Raw genomic sequence first — 16,925 nt, forward strand, 5'->3', positions numbered from 1 at the left:
ACAGGCAGGGACCAGGTGGGTTTGTTCACCTCTGACAAGCTGCAAAAGGGCTGGTATACTATCTGGGATGGATAAGGGCTCCTATCTGGCAATGTTATAACATACTCTGGTTCAATCAAGCTATCGTCTGCCTGCAGGAATTATTGTGTGTGCTTCTCTGGCAAGGGCTGGACTAGATGATGATAACTGCTCTTTTTTATGGCTGAAAGACCAGTGACTCTGTGCCCTAAACCCCCACCTCCCTCCCCAATGTTCACACTTTCTGCCACCTCCATCGCATGTCTATATAAAGAGAGAGAGACTAGTGCTTTTTTGGTTAGTGGTTGAACATTGACTCCTGTGTTGCATGCAACGGGCTGAGGAAGGCCTCTATTGCTGGTACCCTTTTCATCTCCCGGTGCAGACAGGATCCCGTCATCCCCTGAGCAGAATAATGAGAGGGAGTCTGGTTTTTCTATTAGAATGTGCCTTTTTTCTCAGTGCACTTGGAATCCATCAGAACTTGGACACAGACATTCATCGGAGGGGAGAAAAGAAAATCATAGCCAAATGAAACGAAAAAAGAATTAAAAAAAAGAACCCAAAAGCAAACAGGCTAAAAAACCCCCAACCAACAAAAACCTCCCAACCAAATGCAACCTCTTTCTCTAAAATCCATGATTAAAACCTGGTACAAACAGGTGAATATATATATATATATATATATTTAGTAGATGTAGTATTGTTTTTTTTTTCTCTTCTCTCTTTCTTGTTATACAGCAAACATTGCAAATATAGAAATTTTCTCTGTACAATAGAACAACTTCGGTTTACAATGCCATGGGTGGTAAAACCTCTCAGTGAATAAACATGTGAACGGGCCTTCGACCGGATGAAAGTCTAAGATGGAAGACTCCGTTTGCAAAAAAGCCCCAAAGGATATTACTCCTTCTGGTCTCTTTTTGGTTTGTTTTTTTTGTGTTTTTTTTGTCGTTGCTGTTTTTTGTTATTTTTGTTTGTTTTGGAAGGGAAGGAAGAAGAAGACAAACTGTACACAAAGAATCCACAAAACCACGGAATAGGGACTCATGCGATGCATTTTGGGGTACTCCAGACCTTAGATCTCTGCCCTTTCTCTCTCACGCGCTCTCTCTCGCTCTCTCTCTCTCTCTCTCTTTATATTCATTTTTTCTTTTTTTTTTTTTTTTTTTAAAAAAAGGAAACAAAACAAAACTTTTTTTTTCACTCCACAGTTTTTTTTTTTTCTTTATAGTGTTTGTGATCAAATTTGGTGCACATCTCACAAACGTGAGACCTTTTTTTAATAGCTCTCTCTTTTATATATTATATAGAATAATTATAGATTTTCATAGTTTCTGTTTGAAAGTCTGAATAAAAATAGCTGCTGCAGGTTGCTTTTGGTCCAGTTAGTGTTCAGTCACGAGTTGTGTGAGGACTCAAGACTTTTGCTGGGCTGACACACCCTTCCAGTAGTCTAGGATGTCGTGAAGATCCTCGTCTTTGGCAAACTGGACCTTTTTGCGCAGGGCATGGCCGGCTGCCATATACTCCTCCTCGTCTTTGTGCCGCTTCCGGTTGAGTTTGAAGCGTTCCCAGATGCTGTGTGACGGTTTGCATGTGTACTCTGGGCTGGAGGTGTAGCTCAGGTTGTGGTATTGAGGAGAGAGCTGAGAGTAGGCCAGGTCCCTGGGACGGGGTCTGGTCAGGGGTTCCAGGATGGAGGGCTTGCGGCCCCCCATGCCATCGTGCTGCTCCCCCTGATGCGAGCCAGGGTATGAGTGCCGGTGCTCGCTGTACTGTCGAATCTTCTCCGCCTCTGCCCGCAGGATGGCAGCCGCCGGCGTCACAGTGAGGATGGTGTCTGCGGTTGGGGATGTTTTCTCAATGTATTTGGCTTCTGATTTGTGGCCGGAGCCCTCGGAGCGGAAGGATCGGGGGCTCCGTATGGAGCCGCTGGAGGACGTGCTGGAGCGTTTGGGAGGTGCCTCCATGCTGTGATGTCTCTGCAGCGGGTGGCTGTAACTTTCCTTGTAGACCGGGGACAGGAAGCCGTGCTTACTGGGGATCTGTTCCGATAAGAGTACCAGCTGAGGCTCTGCCGTAGAAACCGCTCCAGATTTCACCCCCTGGAAGGAGGTGGACTCTGATTTCAAGGCGTCGATGCAGTTGTTAATGATCTGGTTCACTTTGTCCACCTCCTTTGCGATAGTAGAGATCTCGGCCACAGAGCTCTGGCTGTCGGGCGGCAGGGACAGTTCACACTCTCGTCTCTCGGGCTGCTCCCCGGTCCGTACTTCCATGTAGTTGCCTTTAGTGGCTTTGGGGGTCTCGCTGCTGTCTATCAACTTGTACTGCTCAACTTCCCCCGCAGAGGGGAGGTAAGGGATGCGGGTCACTGTCTCCCCACCCAGCATTTGCCCTTGCGACAGCTGGGTGATGCTGGTTGTCTCCATCTCCGGTCCGTACTTCAGCTCGATGATGGTCTTCTTCATGCTGCCGGTCGCTTTTTTGTGCTTCTCCTCCTGCTGACGCCTCTTACGGAGGCAGTAATACACCACCCCCAGGACAATCACCATGCCGAACAGGCAGCCCAGAATCGTCATGATGTAGTGGGTGGCAGTGGAAGGTGTGGGGACTGGCTCTTCCCTGTTTTTTCTGGTTGGGAAGATGGTGATGCAAGTGTGGTTGTACCTTAAGACCTGGTGGTGGGAGACGATGCAGTAGGTATAGTCTCTTTGTGCTTCCAGATCCTTCACCTCAATTTCCTCCTTCTGCTTTTGGAGCTTTTGGAGATCCGTGGAGAAGCCGTTTTCAAACCGGGCCAGGACGTACATCCTGCTGTAGGGGTACGGGATGTGCACAACCAGCACGGCCGAGTTATGGGTGACATGCGTCGCTTGGAGGTTGGGGCGCACCTCCATCTCCCCGGCGGATGTGTAGAAGGGGATCTGCGGTGTGGTGCCGTCCCCAGAGGAGCAGTCTTCTTCTGAGCATGGGCTTTCTGAGGGGGCTGTGGTCACCTGGTACCTGGGGGGGAGCGGGCGAGGTATCATGGTGTAAGGGCCACCAGTGCAGAGGGAGGAGAGCATGCTCAGGGCATTGCGGTAACCGGTCCGGCCTTGGCCGAGCAGGTAGTAGCCAGAATAATCCGGCGGGGAGTCACACTGCATGCGGTCATACGTGCGCGTCATGTTGGTGAAGGCCTCCAGCCATTGTAGGAAGCCAAGGAGCTCACAGGAGCAATAGAAGGGGTTGCTGTAGAGTTCACAGACAGAGAGCTTGTTCAGGCCCCGGAAAGTGTTGCTGTCGAGTCTCTGGATCCTGTTCATGGACAGGTCAATGTTTACTATGTTGGGGCACTCCCAGAAGGCATTGGGGGTGACTATCTCAATGAGGTTAGCCTGGAGGTACAGGTACTCCAGCTTCCCCAGGCCCCGAAGGATTCCCTCAGTCAGGTTCCTTAGCCGGTTGTAGCCCAGCTGCAGCACCTGGAGGTTGAACTGTCCCGAGAAGGCACCATCCTCAATGTAGGAGATCTCGTTCTTGGTCAGGTTGAGGTATGTCAGGTTTCCGAAGCGGCTGAGCGAGGAGTACTGCACGCTCTTGATCTTGTTGTCGTTCAGTCGCAAATCCACGATCGTGCTGTTGATCTGCTGGGGGATGGACTCGTACGGGGGCTGGTTCTGGCTGCAGATAGCCAGCCACACAAAGCCCTTGTCTCCCTCAATCAGCCAGCAGTCTGCCCGCACCCTGCCCGTGTGCAGGATCGAGACAGCCGCCATGCACACACACAGCGCCGACGTCACTGCCCACCTACGACCTGCCATCTGGAAGAGCAATGCAAAGAAGGAGTTTCCCTTGTCTGCTGGAAGGGGGAGAGGTGCTGGATCTGAAGACCAGGGAAGACGTGGGTTTAATAGTCTTTGGGCAGCTTCACTTTTCTCTCCTTTCTCCTCATGGCTTGGAACCTAGTGGGCAGTGTCCAAGGGAAAGGGAGGACCTCTTTGTCCAAGTTGCACAGTGACTCCTTGCAGGGTGTTGCACCACAGGTTCAGCGAGGCTGGACCTGCATTGTTAGCCCTTCTGGCATCTCGTCCAGCTGCAGCTGAAGTCAGGCAGGGCCAGGTAGGGACCAGGCAGAGGAGTCTTTCTGACTTAGAGACAAGCTTTTCTCCTGCTTTCTACAGTGCCTCTCCTCGTTCTCTTTTTTCCACCCATCTTCAGGTCAGCACTGGGGTCCTTCTCCATCTGCCTGCCCGTCTGTATGTCTGTCTGCCCCTCAGAGTCCTTGTCCAGTTAGCTGCCTCACCTGCAAAGAACCAAAACAAGACACAAAAAGGAGTTAAGATGACATTTTATGGTACGTGGTACAATGCAGCACCTTCAGCATGAATTCTGAGGCCACCACGCCATGGCCAGCTTTGCTATGAACACTGGGGGCCTGGGTTTGAAATGTGTTTTGATTTTTTTTTTTTAATTTATTTTACAAAAGCCCTTTATGGTGCTTGCAGACACTTTGGGGCACAGGCTGTGTTCATAGGGTGGGTACAAAAACTTCTGCATCCCAGCATTTGTTACCGCAGTTGTGGCAACCGTGCACCCACAGGACTGGATACAAGTTAAGGCCAATTGCTTGACCCTCAAGATAAAACCTAGCCCCAGGAACCGAAGGCAGAGACTCTGGTAGCAACTTCAGGACCTCTTGGGTATAGGAACATCAAAGCACCGCTCTCTTACATCTATCCCTTTCTTGTCTTTGGTGGAGTGACTTGCCACCTCCCCTGAAGGACCGCTCCCTGCATGTCCAGTGTCGGAGTGGAGAAGAGTTCAGATGACCATTCCCCAAGAGGCTGGTCTCTGCACAGGGGTTCACCCAGTCTCAGGAGACGGCGAGAGGCAGAGCAGAGGCTGGGGGCATTTCCTTGAAGACACCACTGGTAAGCAAAAGGCCTCAAAGCAGATAGTCAATTGTGAAATTCTCACCTGTGATTTTTTTTTTTTTACTGTCAGAGTGGTGCAATCTAACAAATCCAGAATCAGGGATCAGTTTGGTTGGCCCCAGGGTTTGAAATGGAGTCAGTACCATGAACATTTCACTGCCTCAAATACCAGTTCTCCCATGGTTGTCCTGACACCCCATCGGCTTCTGAAGCACTCCCAGAAACTGCACTGTGAAAATGCTGTGAAGACCAAATGGGATGAGGGGGCACTGGGAGGGAAGGCAAGTCCAGGAGGAGATTTCTCTCTCTTAGCATGGGCTCTTTGGAACAAGGAGGTCCCTGGACCTGGGAGGAGACAACCGCCCCGTATTGCAGAGGCCCAGCCATTTTACTTGCCCTGACTCTCTCAGGTAGACCCGACCTAGCCTGGTAACCTGGATGTTACCAGGCTAGGGCAGGTCGAGCGAAGACCTCCATTACCAGGCTAGGGCAGGTCTAGCCAAGTCCTCCGGTCCTAAGCTTTAGGCAATGACACAACCCATGTGTAAACAAGGGGCCTGGTTTCATAACTCGCCCACAAAGAACAAACGAGCCGGCTGTCCGGGCTTCGTGGCCCGGACATGTCCCAAAGTGCAAAGTCCAGTCCCAAAGTGCTGCAAAACCTGGCTGCGTGGGAGAGCACATGAAATCTGCTTTCTTCCTAGGCTAGGAAATTCCATGCCACTCGGGCCAGTCCTTTCTCAGGTACTGGGGAATAATAGCTTTAAACATGATTAGTTCAAAGAACAGCCCAGGCAGTGCAGCGATGGCCCAGCATAAGGCGCTTTTCTACCCAAGCCACCGTTTCCCCATCTCCCAAACATGCTTGTAGCAGCTCCAGCGAGTACACGCTGGGTGCTTCAAGTCCGTGAGGCTCGTGACGCTTGCTGACAGCGGAGCTGTAAGGACAGGGCCGGGCATCTGCAGGCGGGGGCTGCAGCGATCGTGCAGCCGTGGTGGCAGTCATTGCTTCCCCCACAAAGTCAGTGCCCAGAGCAGCTGCCCTGGTCAGCAGTGAGATGAAGGGCTGGATCTTGTTCCTTTGCTGTACCTTGTTCTGCTAATGGTTCTGCTGAAATCAGGAAAAATCCGTTTTCCCACCATGAGATAGCAGAACATGAAAGGGACGGTGCTTCGGAGCAGAGGGCCCTGCTTAACCAGTCACTCTTTATATCCTAGGAAGTAGGCCAATAACCATGAGCGGCAGAATAGTTTATTTGTCCTTACTGAGACATGAACAATGAGTAGCCCCCAGTGGAACGGCCTGGGTGATGTTGCTGGAATAATATAAGGTGCACTCGTTTCAGCTGTGCGGCGACCCAGCCACCCCCTCCACAAGCTCCCTTCAGTGGAGCCAAAAGACCGTTGCTGCAGCCTCCCGCGCGGAGGCCAAGGATACGCTGCAATCTCTGGGCACGGGGTGATCGTTTTGACATTGCTGTACACGGCAAAGCCCTTGTCTGTGCTTGCCCAAATAGCCTTTGGCAGGTATATCCTGTACCTGCAGTGGCACGGTGTGCTGCATAGCCCTATGGGCATCCTTTTCAATGTAGACTAAGCCTTAGACATTGCAGGGGATGGAAAAGGAATTCTAACCCCCCAAATCTTGCCAGCACCCCCTGCGTCTCGCTGCGCACCCTCATACACTGTGCGTGCCCCCTCATCAAATGGAAGAAAGCACAGGCTAATGACTGAAGCGCCAGGCCAGCAGTCACGTGGGTTCTCCGCACAGATGTGCCACTGAATCCCCTGTGGCCTTGGGCAAGTCAATTAACCTCTCCATGCTTGAGTCTCCTCTTCAGTGAGATGAGGATAATGATACTCCTCCCTTGGTTCACGGAGGTGCTGGGAGGCTGCATGAAAGCACTTTGAACTCCTCTGCCGTCTGATGAGCGACGGCAAGGTCTCGTCTGGAGGGCATGCTGTAAACACGTAGCATTCAGTTCAGTCTAGGGTAAGAAGCTGTTGGGCTCTGGGCTCCTGATTGAGCCCATCTCCTTCCCTGTCTGCCCTGTGCCAGGTGCTTCGCCAGGGAAACACCTGGAAACAAAGCCCCCAGCTTGCCTTCAAAAAGGACCAGCACAGTTGGTTTGAGCTGAACCTGTGGCTGTTTCTGGCTACATGGAGCACCTTTCACTCCTAAGGATGCCTCAGGCTCAGCCACCTGATTTGCAGCCTATGGTTAGACTTTGGCTGACCCATGCACAGCTGCGCAAGTCTCCTGTGTTTCCTATATAGCAGCCAGCCTCGGCTACAAGCTCCTGGCTCCCTTCGGGCCAGACACCGCTCCTTGTTGGCAACCCCTGGGGCACAAGCTACTTCCAAAGAGTGTCAGACTGCACAGCCCTCTCACCCTCCACTCTCCAGTCATTAGCTATTCCAGGATGTCCTATGAATGCTGTATTGTCCTAAGGGCTGGGGCAGTGGGTCCTCTCTTTCCCGGGGCTGGGAGTGCATGGGTACCCTCCTGGGACTTCCCTCTGGCTTGATGTAGCACAGTACTGCCTTTGCTATGGACTTAGCCATGAATGATGCACATATTTGGCCTCATATACTGTATCAGAAGCCTTTACTGTGTCCAGCGGCTTACCACGCTGCAGCAAGACAACAAAGGAGAGCAGGGGAAGGAATGAAGACCACGAATGACGTCTTTCCTTCTCTTTGGTGGGCAGGGCTCTGCCTCTTCACGCTCTGGGTTTGGACTGATTCACAACATGCAAAGCCTCCAGCTCTGGGAAGGCTTGTGCTTGGAGCCTGGGTCCAGTAAGTAGACCAGTTACCTGTCTTTAGGGATCTCAGTGCTGGCTCCTCTCTGAGCCATGGGCCCTAGAGCAGCACTTTGGTGCAGGGCAAAATGAAGACAACCCCACAGCAAGGAGAGCAGGATTAATCCCAAGTGGGTATCTCCTCCCCAGCACTGCTCGTAGGTCTGGCGGGAGGTGTCTGGGGCGAGGGGGTCTATCCGTAACTGCCTCCAACAGGTTCAACAGTGCTCATGCTGCCTGTTTTCTCTTGCTTTCCCGCGTGCTGCTTGTCAGTTGATTTCTCTCCAATAACAGAAAGCAAAAAAAAAAAAAAAAGGCTTTTTATCAGCCACCGAGTTTAATTTCAGCTCATTAAAGCAAGCAATTTGCTGGTTTATTTGCTTTGCAAAGTGTGAATAAAATGACAGCATTAAGGCTGTAACAGAGAAAAGAGGGGCTAATCTCCCTCTTTATTAGACTGCCGGGACACGACTGTGACAGAGGCCTTGTTGCTTTGCACAGAGGAGATCATTGTTCATAGTGTAGCTCCTGGAAGCGTCCTTTCCAGTCCAGCCTGTGGGGTGGAAGGCAATGGCAGGCTACGAGCCGACAGGGTGCAAAGCTGAGGAAGGAGCTAAGAGACCTGAAAAGGGTTGCTAATTTATGCCCTGGAGACCTGGGATGGTTCCTCCTTTGCTTTTCTGTTCCGCTCTTCATACAAAAATCCTTCCCTTTGACTTGCTCCTCCTGTAAAAATACTGGATCAGCATAATCACTGGTGCTCCAGTGACTAACACTGCCTGATGATCGGACCCGTTACGACTCCTGTCCTCCACCTGCCCTCGCGGCTGAAGGAATCCTTCAAGGCCAAGAGAGGAGGAAGTGTCCCAGGGTAGGAGCATTCAGTCTTGCTTTGCTCCCTGTTGGTTATCTTGAAGCAGGTACCGAAACTTTAAGGCTCTTCAGCAGCCTAATTGCTTCCCCTGGTTTCTCTCCTTTCCCAGGCCATAATTTAGCTAGTTCTCCAATCATCCAAAGGGCCTTCCTGGGAAACCAGGGTAGAAGCCACTTGCCATTCCAGGGTAAAAACACTCGGAAGAATACAATCTACCAGGTCTTTATTTACTCCTCGTTAAGAAACAAAAATGGCAAGAAAGACATTCCCTCTCTAGCATGCCATAGCAGTATGCTGTGATTTGACATAGTTTAATCTAACCTGGAGATCTTTTAAGCTCTGGCTTAGTGTGGCTTCTTTCTGTCATGTGCGCATTGTGGCTGACACCCTGCCGCCTGTTCGGAGCAATGCAGCATGTGACTACGGTGTCTCGGCTTGCAGAAGGCTTGCACCTTTTCACAAGTAAGCCCTTGTGGCTGGTGGGCCCCAGCTCTTCAACTCCCTAGGGAAGAAGGCTGAAGCACCGCTACCTCTGTCCGAGGGGCAAGTGTCTCATTGCCAGGTCCGCTGTGGAACGATGCACTGTTATTGCTGTATTTCCCTTTCCTGGTACTTTTCTGAGGGACAATGGTGCATTTTGCTGCTTGAAAAAAGAAGGGTGGTGTGGGGAGCTAATATCTGGCTCTAAAGGCAGAAAGCATTTGTATTTCCTTTCCATGCAGCCCTGTTGAAGAACCTTGCCCCCTGGTTTTCAATATCCCTGCTGAGACCTAAAAGCACACAGCTCTGCGGTGACCCAGCGCCCCTCTTATTTCAAAGCTGAACCGTTTCAGATCTTTGTCAGTAGACCTAGCAAACAGGGATGGCCAGGGTTTTGTAACACAAAGAAACACCCATGAGGGTCTGCAATGAGAGCATCAAGCTTATTTCACTTCTAATCAACTAAAAACCCAGAACGAAGGCCTCCAGAGGTAGAAGCATTATTGCCAAGGCCCCAGAAGCAGACTTCATGGATGTTGGGTTTTGTTTTTGTCTCTTGATGAGCAGCATCACAGTAAATCAGACCAGAACAGCAGCTGCAAGGAGAGCTACCATTGAAATCAAACAAAGCAAGCAGAGTCAGAGGGAGAGGGATCTGGGCAGCCAATATAATAATACGCAGTCTCTGGCACTCAAGTCTTAATTTTGTTATTCTACTGAATGAGTTATTTCAAATTGTGGATGAGATTTACTGGCGGAGGGCAAGGAGCCAGGTGACCATGCACACGCACTCGTCGTGTCCTCCTCCTTGGTAGATCCATTCTTCCAGACCCCCCTCTCCCCCATTTGCTCCGCATCCTCCGTCTCCTTCTGGCCATATGTCACCTTCTCTTCGATCCTCTTTCACCATCACCTGGGTCATTTTATCAATAAATGAAGGAGCCGTGCTACAAAGAGAGCAATGGCGGAACGGCGGTGATACATTACAAATGATAAATGTTTAATCATGCAAAGAGGTGGAGAGGGGAAATTTGGCTAACAGGCACCAAATGTTAAAATGAACCCAGGCTATTCATTATGTGTAAAATAATACGAGGAGACAGCTCTAAGATGGCAGAGAAAACATTTATTAATGATGAAGCTTTTCCTAAATGGTTTCACGTCCGTTCCGTATATGTCAGGTGCGGAAAGAGCACTCCCAGGCAGGTTTTCTTTTAATTCATATTCCTGGCATCAGTTTACACTCCTCCTGCTTGGTGATATCGGTTAGAATTGCCAAGACAGTACATAATAAATGTGCCCAGGCCTATAAAATCCAGCCCATCTTCAATTCAAGCTTCGGATTTGGATTCCACGGTCAAAGCTCCGTACTGCATGGCTCTGGTTTGCATCTCTCCGTCCCTACGAGCCTTTTCTCCTTATGCTTTGCAGAGCTAGATAATAGAGATTCATAGTAATTCCTCCCCCCCCCCTCCACTTTCCTTGCTATTATTTATTATTTAAAAGGAATAGGCAAGGGAGGAAAGATACGTTTTCCACTGAGGTTTGAAGGGAGATTAACAGGCAATGAGGCAGAGAGATACAGAGAGCTGATTAAAAGGACCATAACCGTATGAGAGAGAGAAGGATTTTCGTGAGGCTGTGGAGAGGTGTGTGGAAGAGGCCAGTTCTGTGGGATAGGCTTGGATGCTCAGATATGAAGTATATAGCATTCGATCTGTAGACTAATGCAGTCACGGGCCCTCATATGAAATGAGTGGCGAAAGCATTGTGATACGTCGGCACTTTGCTCACGGGTATAAACGACTGGACTGCATGAGAGCAGTGGGGAATCTACCCAACTCGGTGCCAGTTTGGGGTGCTTGACACAGGTCAGTCTCCCGTGCAGGGGGCTCTGTCAGCAGCAGAGCTGCTTGAGAGGTTCCCATTAACATTGTTTTCCAACTGAAAAGGCTGTTGAAAATTTTCCGTCCCAAGTCAGGTCAGCACTAAGCTCCAAGGCGCTGCAGTGCTGCAGAGGCGCCGTCCTTCAAAAAGGTCATGCCCCCTCTTTCTCTCTCCTTTGGGCCAGGCTCCTGGGCTGGGCAGCAAGTCCCATGGGGCACAGGACACTGAAGCAGGACATTTCTGTACAGAAACATGAAGACGCAATGGCTTGATGTCCCTGCTTAGATGTGTTTCTGGTCCTGTGACAAAAGTTGGTATTTTCAAAGACATTCCTTCCCAATTTGAGACAAAACCAAATGTCAGATCTTGGATGGTCTGGCAGAACGCACAGCGCAATGCCAGCCTCGTTCTAGTCTCCAGCCATCAATGCTACTCTACTGTGCCCCAACCCACCTAGCCTAGCTTTTAAGGGGTAACCGGATCCGAGCTCTATATAATGTGTCTGCAGGTCACTCAGGATAATTATATGTGGAGTGCAAGTGAATGCATCGAAGAGCTTCCTGGGAACCGAGCTTCTAAACCCAGCTGGTTACCTATGCATTAAACCAACCTTCTGAAATATCAGCATGGGCAGATTAAATGTCAGATGCAGCTTGTGGTGGACCAGCAGACTCTCAAAGGAAAAAGCAGCACAACAATTAAAAGAAAAGAATGAGAGGCAGGTGAAGAGGTGAAAGGTTTTAACAGATGAGGCGACGTCAAGCGCTCTAGTCCTGCATAACGGTTACGGCAAGAAATAATAGGTTTCAGTAGGGGGAGAATTCCCCTGGAACAAACTAGGCATTAGAAATAATGGACTGGCTTCCATTGCACCATTACTCTGGCGTTATGCAGGAGTTGCATATAAGGAGTAATACACTCATGAAGCAGCCCTATTTTTTCCCCCCGAATAAGTAAAATGATATAGTCGGGAATTCACGTAAGGCCTCTACTGCCTCAGTCTGAAGGAACGAGCCAGGAACGAGCTACTGCTCCTGAATCTGAACTGTGACTTGGCTCTGTCCCGCTGTCTTCTCTCAACCCTCCGCTGTTACTTGAGCCATGCTTTTACTGCTTAAGTTTTAAAATCTGGTTCTGTAAAAGGTCTAGATGAGCCATGTGCCCTCCTGAGAGGGAAGCCAGGGTTTTGTTCAGAATAGGATTTGGTGATGGATCCCAAGCAAGTAGAGGGTTAGTCAGCTTTAGAAACAAGTGTAAAGTAGCATTGGGTACTACCCCTCTTAGCTGTCCTGCAAGTACTTGTGATTTATGTAGGCCACCATTTCCTATTTTTAAAAATGAATTCTCTTCCCTGTTTGTGAAAGACCCACGTTGTCGGGGAACTAATAGATCTCCATCCAGCCATTGGATGTGTTGATTCATTTCTGGCCCCTTTGCAGTCTTCTTTAGGCTGCCGTCCGCTGTCAGCGTTCTTGAGAAGATCTCCTACAATCTGATCTCTTCAGACCTGGGCCTCCAAGCTGCAGCTTCAGCAATTCAGTGTGATGGGGCAGCCAGTGTGGCTTTAGTTCAGCATCTGCGGTCTTGCTTTGACTCAGGCCGGCTTTCATACAATAAAAGCTTGTTTGTTCAGAATAACAGCACTGCAGGGAAACCTTTCCAAGCAGTCATCCACCTTCTTCACAGAGCCTTGGTAGGGATTGTCTCATGTTTGTCAGTTCTTGGGTTTGAGTGACCTGCTCTTTAGGATAGGACACTCTCTTCCAAAGGCTGGAATCTGCCTTGTTATAGCACCGGGGATTAGTATGAATTACCCACCCTGTGGCTTTACATGTCTTATCTGACCTGTTGAATCAGGAAGGCAACTGCAAGAGATGCATACCAGGTGGAACATTGATGCAACGGTCTTCAAATGTTCTCCAAAGCATCTGACACAGGATCCCTTGTGCAAATCCTTATGCATCAATGGCTCCCATTCCAGGATCGGGGCCAGACTGACTGTGCAGGGGAACCAGAGAACCTGATCAGAAGCAAAACACTATCAAAGGGACAAAGGCAGCAACTAGAAATATATAACATCCTCTAATTGCTCTGGGTTATAGTTCTCTCAAGTGTTGGAAGTTGCAAAGGTAGGTGAAAAGTTGGAGTTAAGTGTGTTCTCTAAGTAGATAATGTCCCTTTAATGTTCCACTTGATAACAACATCCCTTTCGTCACAAAGAGATCCTTTAGGAAATGTGATGTGAAAGCTGAGACTCGGGGAGAACTGGGGACATATAGTTCCTTAAAGGGACATGATGTGGATAAAAATAGTATTTTAGGAACAATTCTTACCTGCACAACTAACAGGTCTGAAGCTTATTATAACAGGAGGAATCACAAGCAATTAGTTTGCTGCACTGTGTATTTCAAAGCTTGGGCTGGTCTAATTCTTCAGTGTACAGTTAGCGTTGCATTTGCATTGAGCGGCCCTGTTGGCCATCACAGTTATTAATTTACAAAAATCTACGTTTGGACACCAACCATTTGTTAGAAGAAGAGAACAAGTGTGGGTGGGAGGGAAAATTCCCTTGTATCATATAGTGACTAGGTACAATTTGACTGAAGTTCCTCCCCTCTTTCCCTGGAAAAGGACCCAGTCATATTCTTTACGCCTGGTCTGCAAACGATGGGCTCAGTCATGAATCACCTCATATGCCCCATGCTGGGAATAACAACGTGCAAGGTATTCCTTGCTTCCCTATATGACTTGCTCTATCCCAGGTCGCCGCACGGAGGTAGAAGGCCTGTGTTCAGGGAGAAGTGGGCAGAGCTTTGCTTCTATCCACCCGCACATTTGTTTCTGAGCACAGAAAGGGAAGTCACTTATTCCCAGCATAGGGTCAGCTCAGCTGACTGCAGGAAAGGGGAAAAGGGATCTAACTGTGCCTCTGATGTTGCAGTGTGGGCTCTGTCCTGCTCCAAGGACAACACTGCTATGCTGTGCCTCTTCCCCAGGGCTCACGGTAGCCATATGTTCCAGCCCTTTCTTGGTTTTGCTGCACATCTCCAGGTGGTGCATGCTTGAAAAGCAGGCCGTTTCTGTGGAAAGGACTGTACGGCTCTCAGGACACTCATAAGACCCATCTGTATGTCTCTGACCCATCTAATTTGGACACCGCAGTTCAGTACCTCGGTCAGCTGAGACTGGGGCCTGGATGAGAGTGAGCAGGTAGAAGCTCAGCTCCAACAACACTGAGGGGATGATGGTAAATTGGGGAAAGGAGACGGCAGAGGTAATACTGGTCCCTCTGACTGAAGGAGCATGTCCACCGTTGTGCCGCTGAGCCCCCACTGCTGGCTGGCAAATGTTTCACAGCATGGTCCACACTCCAGGTGGAGCTTAAGGTGTTATAACCCATAAAGCCTAAATGACCTGAACCCAGCCTACCTGATGGACTGCCTCCCTCTATAGCATGCTGCCGCTGCTGGAGTCGGTAGTGGTGCTCAAGCTGGATCCCTTCATGGAAGAGCTGGGTGCCTGCCTGGCAAGGTCATTTCCCATGAGGGCTCCCAAGACTTTGGATCCTGTTCCCCCAGCTCTCCAACCCCAAACAGCTTTTGTCCAGGGCTTTCTAGGCACGCTGCAAGAGACAACTACTAGGGTCTCTTGAAAAAGCTAAGGGACATGCTGCTTAGATGCTGAAGGGGGTGGGTGACTGGCAGCCCAGGCAGCCAGGTTTGTATGGAGCTGACTTTAATGTTCAATGTAATTGTATTTTTGCGTGATTAGTTACGGCAGGGCGCCTGGAGCCCGGGGAAGGCATCTTTATTATGTTAAAGCCAAGCAAAAGAATCAATCTATCTATCCTGCTTTCAGCCCTAAACCTCAAGCTCCGCTTCGCTTCCTTACAAGAAAACATCTGTTTAAATTTGACTACGCTATTTCTTTCTGGGCTGAATGTTTGGTCACCTTCTTACTTGGGCCCACTTGGGGAGAAGACCCATCCCAGTGTGTATGTGCATGCGCGTGTGTGTAAAGCCCAGTTACCTACACATCTGACTGCCCCGAACTGTGAATGTAGGAGCTGACTCCAGCACATAGCATGGCATCCCATGGGCACAAAGCCAAGGTGGCTTTAAACAGCAAGAGTGGAAGCAGAATGAGGTCATTTGTATGCCAGGTTTCATGCTGGGGAAATCAGTGTGTTCCTATTGGAAAGCTCTGATAAATGGGCACAAGTAGAAAACACTCCTGGTCCCTCAGCCACGGCCGGGCACACTGCTGCATGGACGCAGCGTGGGCGAGTGGACAGAGCTCTGGGCCAGCGATCAGCTGACTTGAGCTCCACGTTCACCTCCGCGGTGTGACCCTTCACTTCTCCGTGCCTCTGTTTCCCCTCCTGTAATTTGTCTGCCCTGTTTGTCTCCTCAAGGAACAGACTGGCTCTTACTATGTGTGTGTATGGCAGCCTCTAGCCCAGTGATTCTCAACCAGGGTGCCCCAAGATCCCTTGAAGGGTGCCACGAGGTGTGAGGAGATCAACCAGATGCAGAGAGTTAAACCCTGCCGGGCCATTTCCCTGCCCCCCAGTGCCTGGCCCGTCTGCAAGGACATAAGCACTGTCATAAATTAGTTTTTGAAATGGGGTGCCGCTCACTTCACAAAAGTTATGGAGGGGATCCCTGTGTCCAAAAAGGTTGAAATGACAGCCACTGATCTAGCATAACGGGCCCGTAAACTGTAGCATAAGATGTAACATCACATCTGGCTATAGACAGAGACTGTAAATCACCCTCCGTGTACATTTAATTCCCTGCCGGGTGACTCTGTGACTGCCAAAGGACGTGGAAAGTTGGGAGACAGCTTGGAGAGTCCAAGACGTGTTGGGATGCCTGTCACCTTCGTAAACAATTCATATAGAGGTTACCCAAGCTGCAAACACGAGCGAACCCCAAACACCCACCCTCTCTGGAGGAATTGAGTTTATCGTTAATAATCTACTGCTAAAAGGGTAACATCTGTTTTGGACAAACTGTAATGAGATTTAAACCCCAGGTGGAGGGAGGACTCCACAGTAATAAATGACTTGCTGTATGTCTAAATAGTTTTAATTTTTTTTCTGGCAGAAATAGCTGCTTTTCACCTCGGGCTTCTTTTTGCCAGCTCTTTTTGTTTAATGATTGCTATTAATTTCCAGGGTGGCAGATGGATTCTAGCCTGGTGGAGTTTGAAATGAGAACAGCAGCTCATGAAGGTGTGCGCGCCTGCTATGGGTACGTGCGTGCGAGCCATGTGCTGGCATGCGTGACATCTGTGTGGACGTGGGCATGCCACGTGTGTGTGTGCGCGCGTTTGCTTTGTAGGGAGAGCTATGGTTTTCCAGTAGATGTTCCCCAGATTGGGGACTCCTGGATATCAGTCTCTCCCTCTCTCTTCTTTGTAGGGGAAGAGGAACTCGGTTACTTCTGGTTTCGGCTCTGATCACCCGCTGGGGTTTCAGGGGGTGTTTATAGTAAACGCATATATTTAAGCGCCTCGTTGAACTGGAACAGTGGGGAGCTGGGGAACGGCCTCACCTGACTAGAGTCTGAATTAGTGAATTTACTCCTGATTTTTCCCAATTTACTAGCGTCAAATTGCCTGGTCTCACCTCCCGGAGGAAAACAGGTCAATGTGCCACCTGTGTGAGATCTGGAGCCAACTGCTCAAATCTCACTGCCAGTTTCTAACATGCTTATAGCTGCCTTAGCACCAAGCATAGGCCGAAACAAGCTCCCGGGTAGGCACAGAGACCAGCTCTTGACCACAGACAACCTGAGCACGATTTGAACGGGTGACCAAGAGCAAAAAGGTTTTATGTGCCCCGACATTGCTGGGGCTAACAGCAAATCCTGCAGGATGCGGACCCTCAGACTAGACCTGGGAGTAGTATGAACACCAGGCGGGTGGTGATTCCTG

At 49.7% G+C, this 16,925-nt stretch overlaps 1 protein-coding gene across 1 annotated transcript in view; it reads right to left on the reverse strand.

The window, feature by feature from the left end:
* Positions 1-1,171: 1,171 nt before the first annotated feature.
* ELFN1 (extracellular leucine rich repeat and fibronectin type III domain containing 1) overlaps positions 1,172-16,925 on the reverse strand; it is a 129,770-nt gene continuing 114,016 nt past the window's right edge. The window contains exon 3 of the mRNA XM_025212380.1: positions 1,172-4,309. Within this exon, the coding sequence (XP_025068165.1) occupies positions 1,437-3,827 (2,391 nt within the window). The 5' untranslated portion in view covers positions 3,828-4,309 and the 3' untranslated portion in view covers positions 1,172-1,436. The remainder of the gene's footprint in view (positions 4,310-16,925) is intronic.

The sequence above is a fragment of the Alligator sinensis genome, unplaced genomic scaffold (assembly GCF_000455745.1).
Source record: "Alligator sinensis unplaced genomic scaffold, ASM45574v1 scaffold1517_1, whole genome shotgun sequence".
NCBI lineage: Eukaryota > Metazoa > Chordata > Crocodylia > Alligatoridae > Alligator > Alligator sinensis.